We start from the raw sequence: 22,202 nt of genomic DNA on the forward strand, positions 1-22,202 counted from the left end.
AAACGTTTGGGGCAGAGGAGTGGTATGGAGTGGGGGAGGGAACCCACAGAGATGACTTCAAGGTGGAAAGCAGAACCTGGGGACATGAATGGGGTTGGCATAAAAGCTACTGCACCAGATGTGAATTTTCCATTTGTATGAATCTCATTTGAAAACTAATGACACGGGTTCTCTTAACCGGGCCCTTATGGGCTTTGACAGTCCAGTCAGATTTGGGGTAAGCAGTGTAGAAATGCTGGAGATTTCCTCAAAAGCATTTGTAAAAAGCCATGTTAGGATAACTGCATTTATACCAACCCACCATAGGCTCATACAATCCAAGAACACTTTGTGATTGTGATGCATTTGCCTAAAATCCTTACTCTTTTTTTTTTTAAAGGAAGTTACTTCTTTTTTTTTCTTTTTTATTTATGATAGTCATACATAGTGAGAGAGAGAGAGAGAGAGAGAGAGAGAGGCAGAGACACAGGCAGAGGGAGAAGCAGGCTCCATGCACCGGGAGCCTGACGTGGGATTCGATCCCGGGTCTCCAGGATCGCGCCCTGAGCCAAAGGCAGGCGCCCAACCGCTGCGCCACTCAGGGATCCCTAAAATCCTTACTCTTAATGCACAAAGGACCTCAAGTTGAAAACAGGCTTTTGGAGCACCTGGGTGGCTCAGGTGGTTAAGCATCTGCCTTTGTCTCAGGTCATGATCCTGGGATCCTGGGATCAAGCCCCGCACCCAGCTCCCTTCTCAGTGGGGACCCTGTTTCTTCCTCTCCTGCAGCAGCTCCCCCTGCTTGTGTTTGCATGCTCTGTGTCAAATAAATAAAATTAAAACAATTTTTTTCTCTTTAAAAAGAACACAGACTTTCAATCTCAATGGTTAACTCTTCTTCCATTAGAAATCTCTGCATTTGTATTTCTAGTTTGTGTATTATTGATTGACCAAATTTTCAGATTTTAAAAACGACTACTTGAGATTTTTTTTTTTAAATTTATTTATGATAGTAACACACAGAGAGAGAGAGATGCAGAGACACAGGCAGAGGGAGAAGCAGGCTCCATGCACCGGGAGCCCAATGTGGGATTCGATCCTGGGTCTCCAGGATCGCGCCCTGGGCCAAAGGCAGGTGCCAAACTGCTGCGCCACCCAGGGATTCCCCCCCCCCTTTTTTTTTTGAAAAAACAAAAGTCCCTCTGGCCATTTATACCAAGATCAAAACCTGGCAAAATTGTACCACATACAGGTTAAGAGCTGAGACACTTTTCAATACAAATTTCCAGAAGCTAAATCTGGGGGATTCCAGGGTTCCAAAATTAAAAACTCTAGCTTCATTAAATGGTCACGTATACTTTTAAAAAATTACCTGCCTTTGTCAAATGCGAAGTTTTTTACAATAGACAAATGAAGATTTAGGTTCTTATTTTGGTGACAGTAACAAATTTTTCATTTTCTTGAGATTCCTGAAAACTAAAACATGTAACTGTGATAACCTGAAATTAAATCGTTTGTACTATTACAGGTGCCAAAACAGTGGAGAAAAATAAACACCCCTTCTATTTGTGGTCTAAATTTGAAGATTATTAAAAAGCAAAATAAGCAAAAAGTACAGTCTTATTCTGATATGATTTTACTGTGATTTAATAGGTCTCTGGTGCCAGCCATGGGGGTTTTTCAGGTTCATTTTGGGATCTGCAGAGTAAGTGGCTTACTAATAAAATCATGTGCTTAATTACTGTCATGTTAATATCCTGAAATATTGGGGGATCCCTGGATGGCTCAGCGGTTTAGCGCCTGCCTTTGGCCCTGGGCATGATCCTGGAGTTCCGGGATCGAGTCACGCATCAGGCTCCCTGCATGGAGCCTGCTTCTCCCTCTGCCTGTGTCTCTGCCTCTGTGTGTGTCTCATGAATTTTTAAAAAAAGGGGAGGGGGATAGTTTAAAGTGAAATGATAAGCTAGAATCCACCAGAAATGATTGTGGATATTTCATGTCACATAAATCACATAAGCAGAATAGGAACAGTGGCTCCCTCAGAGAGTTGTAATGAAAACGAAGTGATTCAATCATGCAAAGCTCAAGGCATTTCATGGCATAAAGTAAATTGCAAAGTAACTGGGAGCTCTCACCAGCCCTTCTGAGTCATGACTGTTAGAAACTTTCCATTGACATTTGGTAAGAAATAACTTGCCTTATTAGATCTCATTTAGCAAAGAAATGAGGCTTAGAAGAGGCTAAGGGAAGTACCCCAAACACATAGCTCAAAACCAAAAAAGCAGAGCCCACACTTCAACAGTCTGACTCCAGTCTGAGCCCTTAACACCCAGGATGTACTTGGGCAAAAAGCAAGCCAAATTCTGAAGCATACTGGGTCCCTGGAATTTTCCCAGTTAACTGTCTAGACCACTGAAGAGACTCATCATAAGAAAAAGAGAGTAAGTCTGTTATGGTCATTACTGCTGTGTAACAAACTACCCAAACATAGTAATACATAATAGCAATTCTCAAAATGTGGTTGCCAGACTGCTGAAGGACCCCAAGACGCTTTCAAGCAGTCTGTGAGGTCAAAACTATTGTTAGAATAGTTCTGTTATTTACCATTTTATCATGTTAACATTTATACTGATTATAAAAGCAATGGTGGGTATAAGTGCTGACACCTTAGCAGATATCAAGGTAGTGGCACCACATGCCACAATCACTGTATTCTTCACTGCCACAGACTCATGATAAATTAAAAAAAAAAATCCAGTTTTCCTTAAAAAATGTCCTTGAGGCAACAGAAAAATCTGGAAAACGTATATAACTGCAACCAAGATGTTGCAAGTTTCTCAACATTTACAAACCTTTCTGCTATTATCAATAGTTGTATTAGTCCATGATGATGTTTGATGCTGGATAATAAAATAGGTCAACATTTGAAAAATATGCATACCATAGTGAACTATTTCCTACCCAAGTAACATATGATGACACAAAATCACATCTGAGGGGATGCCTGGGTGGCTCAGTGGTTGAGTGTTTGCCTTTGGCTCAGGGTGTGATCCTGGAGTCCCAGGATCAAGTCCCACATCGGGCTCCCTGTATGGAGCCTGCTTCTCCCTCTGCCTGTGTCTCTGCCTCTCTCTCTGAATAAATAAATAAAATCTTAAAAAAAAATCACATATGGGAAAAATATCCAAAGTGTAAGAAAAATCCACTTGTAATGTAAAAGAACAGCAAGGGTTTGCTGATAGAACTTCATACTCCATGGTGCAGCTAAATCCTTAAGAAACTACCATTAGTTGAGTTATGGCAAAGTATCAAAGAGCCAAAATTCTATGAAAATAATTCTCTTTTCCAACTATGTATCTCAATAAAGCCAAATTTTCTATATATACTTTATCTAAAACAACTTATGGCAAAAAATTGAATGCAGAAGCAGGTATAAGACTCCAGCTGTCCTTAATTACACCAGACAAAATGATTTATAAAATCTTTTTTGTAAAGCTTGTCACTCATCTGGTTAAGGAAAAAAAATACTTTATGACATTCATTAAAGATAGTGAGAAAAAAAAAAGATAGTGAGGCAGACTTTTTTCAGCCATTAAGATAGGTACAGGGACCACTGCAACAAGACTTTACAGTGGGAAAGAGAATGGGCACAAGTTCTAATACAGCATGTAAGTGGGAACTTAGAGCAAAGGAGCAGGATAGGAATCAGTGGATAGAAATTTACTAAGAGGAAACAAGGATTAGGGGGTTTCTAGATGAACTGACCTAACAGAATCTTTGCTGAAGAGCAAAGGAGCAGGATAGGAATCAGTGGATAGAAATTTACTAAGAGGAAACAAGGATTGGGGGGTTTCTGGATGAACTGACCTAACAGAATCTTTGCTGAAGATCACCCAGGGTGATCAGAAATCACTTGAAAGATGGTAGAGGATAAGGAACCCAGCCAGACACTCAGAATGATCACTAATGGAGGATGGGGAACTCTCGCTAAACTGACTTAGCAGGGTTCTTACTAAAATAGGTATTTTAGGGGGATCCCTGGGTGGCTCAGCGGTTTAGCGCCTGCATTCGGCCCAGGATGTGATCCTGGAGATCCGGGATCGAGTCCCACGTCAGGCTCCCAGTGCATGGAGCCTGCTTCTCCCTCCGCCTGTGTTTCTGCCCTTCTCTCTCTCTGTGTGACTATCATAAATAAAGTATGTATAAAAAATAAAATAAAATAGGTATTTTAAGGAAATGCACAGATGAACCCCCCCCCCCAAAAAAAACCCCAGATGAACCTAGGAGACTTAACTAAAGTTTGGTCAAGAAGAGATTCTCACTTCTCACATTTTTCGTTTTCATTTTAGGAAAGTTATTTTTCACAAATATGTACAATATGAAATGAATCATAAATATTTGAAACATCTGTCTTAACTTCTAATGTCAAATACTCATAGATACAATGCCCATAAAATGAAGCATTTTGGGTACTCGATTTTGAAGAGTATAAAGGAGTCCAGAGGTCAAAAAGTTTGAAAACTGCTGGTGTGGACCCACCACCATTTTGTTATTTTCACAGACCAAAAGTCAAGAATTTGGACAAGACACAAAGGGAATGAATGGCTTGTCTCTGCCCTACAAAGACCAGGGGCCTTACTTGAGAAGACTCACACAGCTCAAGGTGACTCGAAAGACATTGAGACTGGAGTCATCATCTGGAGACTCACACATGCATCTGGTTGCCTTCTTTGAAATAGCTAGAAGGCTGAGAACATGGTGATGGCTGACAGGAGCACCTCCATGTAGCCCCACCATGTCACAGCAGAACTGTTTGCATACCAACAGGAAATATACCAACAGAGAAAATGCCAAGATAACCAGGAGGGAAACGGTCTCTTATGGCCTAGACTGGGAAATCATATGGCACCATTTATTTATATTGTACTCCTCTAGGAAAAGGTTGAAAGTATGCCCAGATTCAAGGGGAGGTCAAAGAATTTGGGGGCCATGTTTTTTATTAATTAATTAATTAATTAATTAATTTATGATAGTCAGAGAGAGAGAGAGAGAGAGAGAGAGAGAGAGGCAGAGACACAGGCAGAGGGAGAAGCAGGCTCCATGCACCGGGAGCCCGACGTGGGATTCGATCCCGGGTCTCCAGGATCGCGCCCTGGGCCAAAGGCAGGCGCCAAACCGCTGCGCCACCCAGGGATCCCCTGGGGGCCATGTTTTAAAACCATCACAGTCTGTCACAAATTACTTATATACTTTCCACATACACAAATAGTCACTGCCTATAAAAACATGCCCAAACCTTGTGCCCATAGTTCAGACTCAAGTTCTATGTACAGAATCTTGACAACTAAATCAGGTCCAATCTGGAAAAGACTGCTTGGGTTTGCTTTGAGTGTTACTCTAGAAGATTTGTGAAGAGACAAGTTATTTACTCCTCACACACTCAGTATATAGTTGTGAGAGGAGGAAAGGATAATCAGAACAGACATTTGTTTTAAGAAAGGGATTGGGAGCATCTGACTGGCTCAGCCAGAAGACCATGTGACTATTGACCTCAGGGTTGTGAGTTCAAACCCCACACTGGAAGCAGATATTACTAAAAAAATAAATAACCTTTTAAAAAATAAAATGCTGGCTGCTTATCATTCATAAAGGAAGGAAGGAGGAGGAGGAATGAGAGGCCTACTGCAGCCAATGATCAATAGCAATTCTGAAAGACAGGAACATCTTGTCTATTTCTTAAGGATCAGTAATGTATCATAGGAGTGATTCTGAGGTTCAGCTACCTGAATCACACTTGCTTTCCCATAGGACCATATTTTTAATGGAGTACTTTTAAAGGCAAATTTCATCTTGTTTCCTGCCCACAGTTTGGGGATACAAAGGTCTCTATTTACTTTAAGACTTTTTTAAACAACAGTTTTAGGTTCAAAATGAAACTGAACAAGGTACAGAGTTCCCATATACTCCTGCCTCTACACATGAATAACTTCCACCACTACTAACATCTCACACCAGGGTGGTAAATTTGTTACAACTGATAAACCAACACTGACACATTACCATCACCCATAGCCCTTAGGGTTCATTTTCTGTGTTGCGCACTCTAAGGTCTGGACAAATACAGCATGACATTTTCACCACTTTAGCGTCATACAAGGCTATTTCACTGCCTTCAAAATGCTTGTGCTTTGCCTATTCATATCTCCATCCACTCCTCCCTGCAACCACCAATGATCTCCAGTCTTGCCTTTTTCAGGATGTCCTAGAGTTAGAATCATACAATATGTAACCCTTCCAGGTTGTCTTCTTTCATTTAGTAATAGGCATTTAAAGTGCTTCCAGGTCTTTTCAAGGCCTGATAGCTCATTCCTTTTAAGTGCTGGATATTCCATTGTCTGGATGCACCAGTCTATTCAGTTACCTGCTGAAGACATTCATTCACCTACTGAAGTTTTGGCAATTAGGAATAAAAAAAAAAAATCTGCTACAAACATTCATGTGGAAACAATAATAATAATAATAATAAAACCCCTGCAACACCATGTGCTGGTTTTTGAATGAACCTAAGTTTTCAACTTCTTTGGATAAATACCAAGGACCCTGTCTACTGGATAATTTTATAGAATGTTTAATTTTATAAGAAACGACCAAACTATTCCAAAGCACTTGTACAATTTTGTATTCCCACCAGCAAAGAAGCATTTGGTGCTATTAGTGCTCCAGATTTCGACCATTCCCATAGATGTGTGGGGATATCCCATTTTAATTTGTATTTTTCTGATGACATGATGTGGAACATCTTTTCACAAATGCTTATTTGCCATTTGTTATCTGTGGTGAAGCGTGTTAAGGTTTTTGGCCCATTTTTGAAAGGCTATTCTTAATGTTGAGTTTTAAGAGTTCCTTATGTATTTTGAGTAACAGTCCTTTATCCAAATGTGTCTTTCGCAAATATTTTCTCCAAATCCATGCTTGCCACAGTCCTGACGTCTTTAACAGAACGTTTTTAATTTTAATAAAGTCCAGTTTACCAATTATTTCTTTTATAGATCGAGTTTTCAGTTTTATATTTAAAAAGGATGGGCATCCTTGGGATCCCTGGGTGGCACAGCGGTTTAGCGCCTGCCTTTGGCCCAGGGCGCGATCCTGGAGACCCGGGATCGAATCCCACGGCGGGCTCCTGGTGCATGGAGCCTGGTTCTCCCTCTGCCTGTGTCTCTGCCTCTCTCTCTCTCTGTGTGTGTGTGACTATCATAAATAAATAAATAAATAAATAAAAAGGATGGGCATCCCAGGTGGCTCAGTGGTTTAGCGCCACCTTCGGCCCAGGGCGTGATCTTGGAGACCGGGGATCAAGCCCCACGTCGGGCTCCCTGCATGGAGCCTGCTTCTCCTTCTGCCTATGTCTCTGCCTCTCTTTGTTGTCTCTCATGAATAAATAAGTAAAATCTTAAAAAAAAAAAAAAAAAGGTATCGCTATACCCAATAACATTTAGGTTTCCCCTATATTATCTTCTAGGGGTTTATAGTTGCATATTTTCCACTTAGGTTTACAATGCATTTTGAGTTAATTTTTATGAAGAGTGTTCAGGATCTAGATTCATTCTTTTCCATGTAGATGACTAGTTGTTCCAGCATCATCTGTTGGAAAGAATTATCTTTATTCCATTCCATTGCTTTTGCTCTTCTGTCAAAAGATCAGCTATTTATGTGGACCTATTTCTCAGCTGTGTTCAGTTCTATCAATCTGTCTATTCTCTTACCAAATACGAGGCTGGCTTACTGTAGCTTTATATGAAATCTTGAAGCCACGTAGTTTCAGTCCTCCAACTTTGTTCTACTCCTTCAATACTGTGTTGTCAATTTGGGTCTTTTGCATCTCCATATAAACATCAGAATCAGTTTGTCAATATCCACAAAATAAGTAGCTGCAATTTTGATTGGATTGAATCTATTGGTCAGGTTGGGAAGAACTAACATCTTGACAATATAGAGTCTATCCATGAACATTAAATACCTATTTATTTAGTTCTTTGGGTTTGTTCATCAGTTTTATAATTTTCCCTAGACTTTTGTTGTGCTGATATAAATAGTATTGTGTTTGAAATATCAAATTCTATTTATTCATTGCTAGTGTACAGAAAAACAATTGATAGTTTCATGAATGTGTGCATGCATCAAAACTTAAGTCATACACTTAAAATACGTATAGTTTATTGCATAGCAATTATACCTCAATAAACCTGTTAAGAAAACCAAACTCAATAATAAACCAGGGAATCGCTGGGTGACTCAGCGGTTTAGCGCCTGCCTTCAGTCTGGGGCATGGTCCTGGAGTTCTAGGATTGAGTCCTACATCGGGCTCCCTGCGTGGAGCCTGCTTCTCCCTCTGCCTGTGTCTCTGCCTCTCTCTCTGTGTCTCTCACGAATAAATGAATAAAATCTTAAAAATAATAACAAACCAAAGACTCTTAACAAGAAAAAATATATTTGAACATACAATTCACCAGAGATAAATGGATGACAAATACGTGAAAAGATGTTCAACATTATTGGTCTTTAAATCTACAGGTCTACTTTAAGAAGAGACACATGCAGAGTCAACTCATTTAAATAAAAATGGTTTTCTTTTCTGGTATCAATTTTCTTGTATGTAGTAAGTAAAAATTTGTACTCTAAAACTTTACCAAATTTTTACACTTTTAGGTTTTATTTTAAAACCTTTTGTAACAAAACAAAACATCTTTTGTAACAAAGGTTTTTCTTTCTTTCCCTTTAAGATTTTTCATTTAAAAAACCCTTTTAGGGGTAGTGGAAAGGGAGGTGGGCGGGGGTTTGGGTGACTGGGTGATGGGCACTGATGGGGGCACTTGATAGGATGAGCACTGGGTGATATGCTATATGTTGGCAAATTGAACTCCAATAAAAAAAATAAAAAACCCTTTTAGGATATCAATTTTTGTAAAAAATACATGTAAGATATTTACTGAAAGAAGTTTTTACGTTCACAGACTAAGTGACTTATTCCGTGTAACATAAAGTCTTTTCCACATTCCCTACATTTATAATTTACAGTTCCTCTCCAGTGTGAATAATGTTTCCTAATAACAAAGAACAATCAAAGGTCTTCCTATATCCCTTTCTCTCATGGGATCTTTCCTAATGTGTGCTTTCTTATTTTTCCAAAGTGGAGGATAAAAATTTTTTTTTAATCCTACACTTTTTACATTTGCAAGACTTTTCATACCTATGATATCACAGCTGAATAGTAAAGTATAAGGCAAAGCTAAAGGATTTCTATATTCCTTATTAATAAGGTCACCTTCACTGTGAATTAGTATGTTTTATAAGATAAAGTAAAAAGGCTTTCCCATATTCTCTGTAAGCATAAACTTTTCTCAAGTGTGCAATCTTATACATTCATTAACGAATAAAGAAGTACTAAAAGGTTTTCCCACATCCCTCATCTCTATGTGGCTTCTCTCTATTGAGTTTTTAAGATTTTATTTATTTGAGAGAGAGAGAGAGAGAGAGTGAGTGTGTGTGTGTGTGTGTGTGTGTGCACAAGCACAGGGAGAAACAGGAAAGAGAAAAGCAGGCTCTCTCCTGAGCAGGGAGCCCGATGCAGGAATTGATCCCAGGACGCTGGGATCAAGACTTGGGGGGGGATGGCAGATGTTTAACCCACTGAGCCACCCAGGCAGTCTCTCTCCCCCCACTGTGAATTCTTTTTTTTTTTTTTAATGTTTTTATTACATTTTTCTTTCCCACTGTGAATTCTTAAATGTTGAATAAGGTATGTGGACGGTAAAGGCATTCTCACAGTCCTTACATTCAAAAGGTCATCCACAAGGTCATCCACCAGTGTGAGTTCTCATGTGTACTATAATGCCTGATGAAATAGTGAAGGCTCTCCCACGCTTTTTACATTGATATGGCTTCTTTCCAGTATGTGTTCTTTTATGTTGACTAAAGTGTGTGGAATATCTAAATGATTTCCCATATTCCTTACACTCAAAAAGTCTTTCTACACTATTACTCAATATTGAGTAAGAAATGATGATCAAATAAAGGCTTTCCCACACTGATTATAATTATAGGGTTTTACTCAAGGTGGGTTTGCATGTGACTTTTAAAACAAGAGGAGTTACTAGAGGATTTCCCATGTTCCTTATATTGTTAAGGTTCCTTGCCAGTGTGAGTTCTTATATGTATAGTAAGGTATGAGAAACTATATAGTGAGGCGTTTCCACATTCCTTACATTTACAGGGCTTCTCTCCAGTGTGAGTTCTGTGTTTTCTAAGACTTGAATAATCAGTGAAGGTTTTCTGACATTTACTACACTCAGAGGGTTTTTCTCCAGTGTGAACTCACATGTGAATATTGAGTTTTGGGAAGCAAGTAAACTCTTTACTATGCTCCTTGCAAACAGTGTTTCTCTATGAAATTGTATACATTTAGCAAGATTTGGGGAATAAGGAAAAGCTTTCTCAAATTTCTTACATTCCATAGGCATCAGTTCACTTTGAATTCTTTTTTTTTCCACTTTGAGTTCTTAAATGTTGAATTAAGACATGAAGATCAAATAAAGGTTTTCCCACATTCTTTATATTTGTAGGATTTTTTCTGTTAACTTGCATATGTACAAAAAAGCCTACATAATGTGAAAAAGCTTTCCTACATTCCTTAAAGGCATACAGCCTCTATGAATTCTATGAATTCATGAATTCTATGAATTCTTACATTACAGTGTGAGGATGAAGGAATGCTTTTCCCACAGTCAGTTTCTTGTGAGTCTAAGTTTTCTTGTGAACCAGATGTGGATTTTGGCTGAAGATGGTTTCACACTGATTATACTTATAAAGCTTCTACTATGGGTTTTGTTGTGTACATTAAGAGCAGAGTTGTGAAGGCTTTTACACACTGATTGCACTCACAAGTTTTCTAATGTGAGTAATCTGTAAATCTTAAAGCAGGAGTGTTCACTGAAGGCCTTTTCCCAATGGTTAAAATTAAACAATTTCCTCTCCAATATGGCTTCTTTCCTGTTGATGAAGAAATTAGTGATGACTTATAAAAGTTATCCAGCTTTATTATATTCAGAGATCCTCCCCTCTATCTTGAATTCTGTTATACTATACATGAAACACACCAGTATGACTTTAGTTTTTGTTTTTTCTTCAATTTTCACTGCATGCAGTGCAGGGTTCCAGACCTGAGTGCTTTCAAACAGAATAAAGTGACCATTCTGCTAAAAAGTTCTGTAATAGTCTTTACTTTCGCAGGTATTCTTAGAGAGCTTAGCTGATAACTGACTGAGATGAAATTATCCAAAACTTTATCTGAATTATATATATGGAAATACTAAGTGAATACTGTGTGAATATATCTTAGGGAGTATTTAAAGTGTCAAATTCATAACGCTCAGACTCTGTGAGAAACAGTTTTGTTTGGGATGAATAACCTAGCCCCAAATGTCTGTTATGGTTATCATGCTGCTTTTCTATTTTATGGAATTTCCAATCTTCCATTGATGTGGAAGGCAAAGTATTACACACTGTGAATCTTACCATTTCTACCACACTGGGTGTTTTCCCCTGCAAAATATTCTGCTGAGGTGCTGACCATTGGAATTAAGACAAATCTCCCAATCTGAAATAAGATTAAAAAAAAAAAAACATTAAGGTCTTGGAAAAATAAATGATGGAAGGAAAGTGTTAAAAATAAAGACTGATGTGTACTTACTTTCAAAGTCTGACTTAAAACAGATTACAAAATTAAAGGAAATGAATATATAGAGATTGAGAAATCTGTCTATATTAAGAATTTGGAGGGGAACCCTGGATGGCGCAGCGGTTTAGCACCTGCCTTTGGCCCAGGGCGCGATCCTGGAGACCCGGGATCAAATCCCACGTCGGGCTCCCGGTGCATGGAGCCTGCTTCTCCCTCTGCCTGTGTCTCTGCCTCTCTCTCTCTCTGTGACTATCATAAATAAATAAAAATTAAAAAAAAAAAAGAATTTGGGGGCAGCCCAGGTGGCTCAGTGGTTTAGCGCCGCCTTGAGCCCAGGGCCTGATCCTGGAGACCTAGGATCGAGTCCCACGTTGGGCTCCCTGTGTGGAGCCTGCTTCTCCCTCTGCTGCTCTCTCTCTCTGTGTCTCTCGTTAATAAATAAATAAAATCTTAAAAAAAAAAAAGAATTTGGCAATGATAAAGTCCTGATCAAATTGGTTGGTATTTTAAGAAATGACTCTATAAATATTGAGACTGATGGTGAACAAAAAGCACCATAACCAGGAAAGCAAGCTGAAAGGAAATGGATAAAGAGCTAAACGCAAAATTTAAAGAAGAAATAGATCTTACTGTCAGGCCAAAAGGAAATTTCAGAAAAGTGGGTAAGAAGTTGAAGTCTGAAGACTCCTAACTCTGGGAAACGAACTAGGGGTGGTGGAAGGGGAGGAGGGCGGGGGGTGGGGGTGAATGGGTGCCGGGCACTGATGGGGGCACTTGACAGGATGAGCACTGGGTGTTATTCTGTATGTTGGCAAATTGAACACCAATAAAAAAATAAATTTATTATTTAAAAAAAAAGTCTGAAGTACCCAAGGAACCAGAGAAACCAAAGGTACTAGCATTCTCAGGAAAAATTCACCTTCAAAAGCTTATTTCACATTTCCAAATAGACTGCAACTCTTATGGATTCCTGTTTTTGTTTTTGTTTTTTAAATAACCTCTCCTCTTTCCCTTACTTTATAGAACTCTTCCCACCATCCTCCACTCTCCTTTTTGTTCCACCTGAAAGATCAGACCTGGTCTGCACACTTGGTGCTTGACTAGCAGAGAAAGAAGGTTGATACAAGAACACTAAAGGGATGACAAATAATTCCATAAATCAGGACCAAGATTCTGCCCTTCAGGAATACCAAATACTGTCAGTTATAACTTGAGAAACAATAAAATGTTTGTGACAACAACTGTATCAAACCAATAAACTTCCAAATGAAACTAAAATGCAAACATATACTCCCTCATCGTTCACCAAAAGGGATGCCCATCTTTCCCCCTGAAACCCAGGCTCAAACTCGTATGTTAAAACATTTTGAAGTCCTAAGTCTTTCATTCCATACAGGAAATAAAAACATCTTCATTTTCAAGAGGAAGCCACTTCAATGTAAGATCTACAAAAACAAAAACAATGTTTCTCCTTTTTTTTTAACTGCTGCATTGCCATTAGTCAGCAGAGTCTAGAACACCGTCACTTAAAGATTTGTTGCAGAAAAAGCGAAATGAAGATATGGTACCAGCCTTACCTGTTGAAGCTAGATTCTTGTAGTTCTCCAGCACCACATCTCTGTATGGCCTTCTCTGAGTTTGATCCAGCAAAGTCCACTCTTCCTGGGTGAATTCCACAGCCACATCGTCAAAGGTCACTGGGTCCTAAATCACCACAAACATCCCAGCATCAGGCAGTCACCATCTAAATCCGTGTTCAATGAAGAAAATGGGAGACCTAAAGCTTAGACAGCATTCCATGTTCTCCATCATCTCTCCCAGGGCTTGTTAGTCCTCATGCCCATTCTCCTATCTGGACATATTCACTGGTGACATCATCCAGTCATATAGCTTTAAGAGCACCTCTTTCACCCAATTGAATGTATCTCACCACAACTTTTCTAGTCTTATTCTCCTCTATTGACAGGACTTACCATAGTCTGAACACATTATAGACACAATAAATGGTGGTGAATGATTACTCCAGTGATAGCACAAATTCTGAGAAACATATGTTCACTCTGTCACAGTGTATCATAGCACAATGAGAGCACACAATCAGCATAGATGTGAGCTGGACTGAATTAGTAAATACTGGGATAATAATATCATTTCCCTATGTCATTTGTCAACCTCATTAAAAAATCCTAAAACATAAGGAGATTTAACTGGCTACTCAAGTCCTTAAGCAGGCCTTATATATATCTAAAGAAATTCCATTCCACTAGAAGAAAACATATCTACTTAATAGGAAGAAATATGTACTTTAAAAAAAAATATTTGAGAGTGAACAAGTGAGAGAGCATAAGCTGGCTGGTTAGGGGTGGGGTAGAGGGAGAAGCAGACTCTCTGCTGGACTGGGAGCTTGATGTGGGACTCAATTCCAGGACCCTGGGATCAGGAGCTGAGATGAAGGCAGAAATTTAACTGGCTGAGTTAGCCAGGCACTCCAGAAGCATGTACTTTTATAAAAGAATAAAGTTCCTACTTACCTGACAATAATTTATAAGACACTTGGTCACTATCCTTTCCCCTTCTGACTTTTCCTCATGAAGACAGAAAAAATCTTGAGAAAGATGACCTTGGGGAGAAGAAAAAAAAAACCTGAGAACCCAGGTCGTGCAGTTTCCACTCAGGCTAGAAGCTACTCCACACTAATTCTGAATTGACACACATGCTATTGCCATAAAATACCCAAGCAAACTGCCTTATTTGAAATCAGAAGAAGGGTTTAGAGCTTTGGGAGGAAAAGTTTAATAATCCCATTTTTCAGAAAAAGACACTTGAAGTCCAGAGAGGTAAAGTTGTTGTTTTCTTTGGCCAAAAATAATGAATCTCATCATGTGATCAAGGAGACCCTCTCCCACAAAAATGCCCATCCTCAATTCTCCTTCCCAAATTCCAGGATGTAGAAATCAGGATGTTCTTATCTCTTTAGGCCCCCTCCTAGACAGCATAGAAACAGGCCTGTTTAGACCCTGACCACAAGACAGGCTGTTCACAGGCCAGGTAAAGCAATCTCTGACAGGAGCATCAACAAGGGCTTACCACAAGAGAAAAGATCAATGGCTGGCATCCCGTGGGTATGACAGCAGAATCTGCCTGAACTTTTCTTTTTTCCAAAGTCCTTCAAGACAGTGTCTGAACTTAGTGGATAGGTCAATCTCAATTCCTCTTAAGTAGCGGTGGAATCTTACCACATACCATCAGCCTTTAAGCAACAGGCATTACTCAGCTGTCATGAAGCATCATTCATTAGTCAGCTCTCTGTAGAAGATGAAGTTATATTAGTGAAAGCCATTAAAAATTGTAGAGTAGTATACCACATGAATATAAATAACAATCATCATTTACTGAATGCCTACTAGGTACTAGAAGCAATAGTAACTCATATGATTATCAACATAATTATTATTACTGTCATTCTTCAGTTAAGGCACTTTACACTAGACAAAAATAGTCACTGGCCCAAGATCATCAATTAGGAAGAGCCAGAGTCTGGATACAGGTTACTCTATCTCAAAAGCTTGAATTCCTGAAGTTACTGTTATTCTCTAACACACCTGGACAATGATCATAAAGTGATGTGCAAAAATGATTAACTCAGCAGGTGTGTGTTGCTCAAGTCCTGCACTTCCCTGAGAAAGGCCTGTCTGAGACCTACTCTTGCCGGGACATCTACAAGATGACCCAAAACCATGGAATACCCGGCCTGATAATGTTTTTGTACACCTGAAGCCTTGGACCACACAGTAACAGTTTGCCCGGATAGTTTAGGCTAACAATGTGATTTATGGTGAACATCTGTTTTTATACACCTGAGACTTTGGGCAATGTTCTAACAGTTGGAACTCAGGTTGGATTGTGTCTAAGTCAGCCATGCAGGTGGTGCATGCCTATGCAACTGACCCACAATAAAAACTCGGACACCAAAGCTCAGGGACTACAGACTAAATGTCTGTACCTCCCTGCCTCTCTGCATATTGGAACCTAATCCCCAGTGTGATGGTGTCTGGAGATGGGGCCTTTTAATTATGGGATTAGTGATTTTATAAGAGACCCCTTCTGGGGATCCCTGGGTGGCGCAGCAGTTTGGCGCCTGCCTTTGGCTCAGGGCGCGATCCTGGAGACCTGGGATCGAATCCCACGTCGGGCTCCCGGTGCATGGAGCCTGCTTCTCCCTCTGCCTGTGTCTATGCCTCTCTCTCTCTCTCCCTCTGTGTGACTATCATAAATAAATAAAAATTAAAAAAAAAAATAAGAGACCCCTTCTGCCGTGTGAGAAGACTGCCTTCCATTAACAAGTAGGTCCTCACCTGACACCAGATCTGCAGGCATTTTGATCTTGATTTTGCCAGCCTACAGAACTATGAGAAATTTCTGTTGTTTATAAGCCCCCCAATCTGTAGTATTTTTGTTGCAGCAATCCAGCTGAATAACCTAATATGTCAGGTGAGTTTCCTTGGTTGGCAATATTTCATATGGGATGTTACACATTATTACTAGGAATATTAAGCAATGCCCATTTGACTGTACTGGGAAAAGACACCTGGATGCTTGTGCCTAGTTTGTTCTGGAATTAATCCCATGTGTCTTATCCCTTTGCTGATTCTGATATGTATCCTTTGGTTTTAATAAACTATAATGGTGGGTTTAACAGCATGAGTCTTGGGAGTCCCACCGCATTGCTGAGCACGAAGGTGGTCTTGGGATCCCAAGCATAAACGGCTTATTTAATTCAGACATCTTTGAGCTCCTCCAGTTGGCAAAATCATATAGACCCAGTTGCCTTCCTCCAAGTCCTTATATCAGCTTATGCCTTCATTCATTATGCAAATATTTATTAAAGTTCTTCCCTTTGCTACATAATACACTAGCTACTAGGACAGCACAGTGAACTGACAGAAAATGTCCTATACTTAGATTTTCCACATCCCAAAGAGCTAAATAGATTATAAACAATATATGTCTTCTATTAGTTGGTGATAAGTGTTAGGGAAAAAATATGAACAGATAAGGAACATTATCCTCTGCCTTCAACATATATACAAACACACCCAAGGATTTTTCTTAGCAAATGCAGGACTAGCTCTATAAAAGATAAAGACAATAGAAAAACAACAATTTCAGAAGACTCTTGAAAAACTGACATCCTACTAGCCTAAAAAGTAATATTCAACTTTTGTTCCAAAGCAGAATTCCATGGTAAACAAAATAAACTCAGAACTCATTTCAAATATTGCTCTACTTCAGTGGCCTATCAGCTTAGAAACATTCACGTAAGAGATCTGACCAATCCCCCAGGTCTTAACCAAAGAGTATAAAATGTTGCGAGCAGGTGGAGTGCTAAACCAGATTTTCCCCAAAATTTATTTTCTTCTTAACCCCCCCCCAAAAATAAATAAATAAAATAAAAAAATAAAATAAAATAAACCCACTTTTTTTAAAAAAAGATTTTACTTATATATTCGAGAGAGAGAGAGAGAGAGAGAGGCAGAGAAGACACAGGCAGAGGGAGAAGCAGGCTCCATGCAGGGAGCCTGATATGGGACCTGATCCCGGGGCTCCAGGATCACGCCCTGGGCTGAAGGTGGCGCTAAACCACTCAGCCACTCAGGCGTCCCTCTTAGTTCTTTTTTTCATTAAAATTTGCCTTTTTAAAATTCCTTCCTTCCTTCCTTATACTTTCATTTTTATTATTTATGCTTTATGTTCCTTTTATTGGTCTTTTGAAACACTTGGAAATTATAGTTGAGTTCATTTTTCAAACATTGTATTGAATTATACATTCAAACAAGTGTAGAACATCAAGTGTACAGTACATTATCATGAATTTTTCCACCTCTGAAGCACTCATATGCTTCATCTAAATTGCTCCTTTCTCTTCTTCAAATGGAAGCACTATTCTGACTTCTAACACTGTAATTTTATCTGTTTTTGAACATATCAAGTCATGTTATGCATTAATTTGTGTCTAGCATCTTCCATCCAACATCTAGGCCTATCTGTGCCCCTCCCTATAAAATCAGTTTTAGCAAAAATGCTAAGTCAGTTTGCCTAGAACTCTGAATACATGATCACCCTCAATATCTGATCAGATTCCTCATCCTCTACCCATTTCCCAGGTGATGTCTGATCACTCTGATTTTTTTTTTTTTTTAAGATTTTATTTACTTATTCATGGAAGACACACAGAGAGAGGCAGAGACACAGGCAGAGGGAGAAGAAGGCTCCCTGCAAGGAGCCTGACGCGGGACTCGATCCTGGGTTTCCAGGATCACATCCTGGGCTGAAGGGGCGCTAAACTGCTGAGCCACCCAAGCTGCCCTGATCTGTCTTTAGTATGAATCTTGTTAGGCTATTTTAGCCAGAATCCTCCTTACCTCCTCCTTCCTCTTAATAATTTTCTTTTTTTTTTCCTCTTAATAATTTTCTATTCATTAACCTCTACTCTGATCCCTGGCTATAGATTTCTACTTGCCCATGCTCTATTCATTTGGAATTGAGCTCAGTCTCTCTCCTACACTATAAAATCCCATCACAGTGGTGCCTATACCTAGAGAAAAAGTTTGCCTTACTATCTTCAACAAATGTCCCTGAATATTTTAACACCTTGCCTAAATCTCCCTTAGTCACAGTACCCAGTGCCCTGAAATATCCCATATTGGACATAGATGCTCTAACATAAGAATGATAATTTAAAATTCAATCTTTAGCACACACAGGTAGGCTTATTAAAATGTAACCCCATAGACTCCCCAGGTAAAATAGTTAATAGGCCCAATTAATTTAAAACATGGCCTTCAAGGATGCAAAATTATGTAAAATCTAATTAATAAAGGAGTGATTATTTCCAACTGCTTCTCCATTTAACAGCCCAATTTTGCTTCTTCTTAAACCTGGAAAAAACTAAAGGTGTCTTATGGTGTATTACTATAACGGTAACACTGTGGTCCATCTATTAGGGTGCTGTACTCAACATTCAATATTATTCAAATTACTGGATTCATCTAATCAATAACCAGTAAAAATTTTGCTCTTACAGATTGGGCTAACATATTCTGTTCAGTGTCCTTTTTTTTTTTTAACTTATTTATTCATGGGAGACATAGAGAGAGGCAGAGACATAGGCAAAGAGAGAAACAGGCTCCCTGCAGGAAGCCCGATGATGACTGCATCCCAGAACCCTGGGATCATGACCTGAGCCAAAGGCAGATGCTCAACCACTGAGCCACCCAGGCGTCCCCAGTGTCTATTTAAATAGCCTCTCAGCTGCAATTTGCCTTTACTTCTGAAGTGTATCAAACTGATAACCATGCAGAGAAAAGACTCAAAGTTCATGCACATATTTGGGCATGGTACTCTGAACTTTACATCCTTAATATAAATCTATAAGGACAAAAAGAAATGCAAAGAAACTAAACAGTTTACTAAGTCTACAGTTGATAGTAATATTGGTATTACAATTTTTACTCATTCATTCATTCATTCATTGAGAGAGAGAGAGACAGACAGACAGACATAGGCAGAGGGAGAAGCAGGCTCCCTTGATGAGGGACTCAATCCCAGAACCTGAGATCATGCCCTGAGCCAAAGGCTGACACTCAACCAGGTGTCTTGGTATTACAATTTTTAAAACTACTATACATACACTATAGTATAAAATGATACATTAATGCTATTAGGAACCAAGATTTCTTAACAGAAAAGAGACACAAGTATAAAATAAAACAAGGCAAAAACCCCCATGTAATACTAAATTTTTACAGGGAATAGGAGTATGAACTTAAGATGTAAGGAAATGTGTATTTTAGACATCCACTGAAAGGCCTAGACATGATTATACCCGAGTAGCACCGAGCCCATTTATCACAGATTTTGGTATCTAAAAGAAAAAAGGCTTTTTGGAGAAATCACTGATGACAAGTCTGTAACAAGAAAGTACAAAGTGAACTGGGGATTTATTTTACACTTAAAGACTAATAGTTATGTTGAAGGGACATGGGATTTAAGGACTACCCTTGGGCAAATATGGGACAGTCTGAGCATCAAAATAAATGACTGCAATTGATTATAACATAGTGAATTAAAGAAAAGTCCAAGAATACATTGTGATCCTCCAAAAAGAAAAAAGTGCAGACGGGGAGGTGGGAAAAGAAAGCTGCATAGCTAAAGAATGGAAAAAGAATGACAGAATTAGGAAAAACATTATTTTGTAACCTCTCCTCCCACCATGCAAAAAGAGACTGAGGCAAAGACTGACAAGTGATATGAAACCCTCCGATGAAAGATAGTTAGGGAACAGATTCCCCTGCTGCCAAGTATCACCCAAGGAATACTGCAACGAAAGTATGAGGCTATGAGAGAAGTGCACCTTGACTAAATGCTTCTCATCCCTAATAAACCATGGGACAACTTGAACTCACCTGCTTCCCGATGGGGTATGTTACAAAGTACACAGAAACGTCCAAGTGGCTAAACTTGCAGTCTTAACCGGGCAGCGACTGGCTGGTTCTCTGGCAGAAATGTGGCTAGTGTGACTGAGGGCTTAGATTCTTAATCTTACCTACTTTTAACTAATTAGAATTTAGAAATAAAATTGATTCGGTTACTAAAAAAAGCTTTTCAGTATGTTTGAACAATCTAGGCTTGGAGATCCTTTTCTTTTCTTTTTTTTTTTTTCTTAATATTTTATTTATTTATCCATGACACAGAGAGAAAGGCAGAGACACAGGCAGAGGGAGAAGCAGGCTCCATGCAGGGAGCTCGATGCGGGACTCCATCCCGGGTCTCCAGCATCACACCCTGGGTTGAAGGCGAAGCTAAACTGCTGTAAGCCACCCAGGGATCCCCCGGAGATCCTTTTCAACAGCAAAACAGTAAGAGCTAAATACAGATCAAGAATTTCCAATGAAAACTTAGCATCCGCACTGAGATCCAGCGTCTACACTGGGTTCCAGCAACTTATTACAAAAGGAAACAAATGTAAAATTCCTCATTAATAATTCTCTTGTTAATTTCACGAGTAATTTTGATAACTAGGTAAGTTGGATTAAATAAAACATACTAAAAATGGGACGCCTGGGGGGCTCAGCGGTGGAGCAGATACCTGCTTTTGGCTCAGGTCCTGGTCCTGGGGTCCTGGGATCGAGTCCCACATCGGGCTCCCCGCATGGAGCCTACTTCTCCCTCTGCCTATGTCTCTGCCTCTCTCTCTCATGAATAAAAAATTTTTTTAAAAAAAGGTTCATCGGGGCAGCCCGGGTGGCTCAGCAGTTTAGCGCTGCCTTTGGCCCAGGGTGTGATCTTGGAGACCCGGGATCAAGTCCCATGTCGGGCTCCCTGCATGGAACCTGCTTCTCTCTCTACCTGTGTCTCTGCCTCTCTGTCTCTGTGTCTCTCATGAAAAAATAAATAAAATCTTAAAAAAATAATAAATAAATAAAAGTTAATCGTAACAATACGTATAAGGAGAGACAAAATCTTAACAATTGGGGAACAGGGATATGGTTCCACGGATGTTCATTTGATTGCCGCTACAGATTTTGAGGAGGTATTTCCAGACGAATACCCGCAAGAAACACCCACCTGTCCAAACTCCTCCTACTCTGGGTCGACTCGGTTCCAGCTAAGGGCAGCCGGCCCGCCTCGTCCTTCCCTCAGGGACTCCTACGCTCGAAGCTCCGGGCGTTGACAGGACTCCGCGGCGCTCGGCTTCCTACTCAGGCGAATCCCTGCACTCCTGCATTTATTTATGTCACACACAGGTGCCCCTTAATGACCCGCCAGGGCCCCCCTCTCCACCGGAGAACTTACCCAACTTCAATAACCGACATTCCCAAGAGCACCGCGTGCCCGCCCCACAAGGGACACAACCGCCAGGCTACCGGGGGCGGGGGACGCTACAGCCCGAGTCACCGCGACCAGAAAAGGCCTGGCCGGCTACGGACGCCGCCCCGAGGGCCCAATTCGCCGCGGCTCTTGAGGAAGGAACCTTTGACCCCGCGCCTCCCTCCTGGACGCCTTCCTTCCCGCGGGGCCTCTCAGAGGCCGGGCGCGGCGCCCCCTCAGACGCGAGAGTGGCGCGCGGCCAAGATGGCCGCCGCCCTGCGCACGCGCCTTTCTGGTCTCCGCCAACCGCGCAAGGGGCGGGGCCTCGGGGGCGGGGCCTCGGGGAAGGGAGGGGCCTCGGGGAAAGGGCGGGCTGCGCGGCCCCCAGTTCTACCAACCGCTGGAGGACTCTGAGTGGGAACCGCTTTACTTTCCTCCCCAGCCCGGTTCTCTTAGACATCTTAGTTGAATAACAGTTGCTTTCAAATCCCGGGATCGAATCCCATATCGGGCACCCTGCATGGAGCCTGCTTCTTCTTCTACCTGTGTGTCTGCCTCCCTCTCTCTCTGTGTCTCTCATGAATAAATAAATAAAATCTTAAAAACAACGAATCTTGGT

The 22,202-nt window shown here is 40.3% G+C and overlaps 1 protein-coding gene across 1 annotated transcript in view; it reads right to left on the reverse strand.

Annotated features, from left to right (window-relative positions):
• Nucleotides 1-21,831, reverse strand: part of LOC129521775 (zinc finger protein 559-like) — a 34,714-nt gene extending 12,883 nt beyond the window's left edge. Inside the window, 6 exon segments of the mRNA XM_055343576.1 lie at nt 11,551-11,612; nt 11,615-11,632; nt 13,291-13,417; nt 14,245-14,333; nt 14,801-15,019; nt 21,341-21,831. Of these exon segments, the coding sequence (XP_055199551.1) occupies nt 11,551-11,612; nt 11,615-11,632; nt 13,291-13,417; nt 14,245-14,333; nt 14,801-14,828 (324 nt within the window). The 5' untranslated portion in view covers nt 14,829-15,019; nt 21,341-21,831.
• Nucleotides 21,832-22,202: the final 371 nt, after the last annotated feature.

Source organism: Nyctereutes procyonoides, unplaced genomic scaffold, assembly GCF_905146905.1.
Source record: "Nyctereutes procyonoides isolate TBG_1078 unplaced genomic scaffold, NYPRO_anot_genome, whole genome shotgun sequence".
NCBI lineage: Eukaryota > Metazoa > Chordata > Mammalia > Carnivora > Canidae > Nyctereutes > Nyctereutes procyonoides.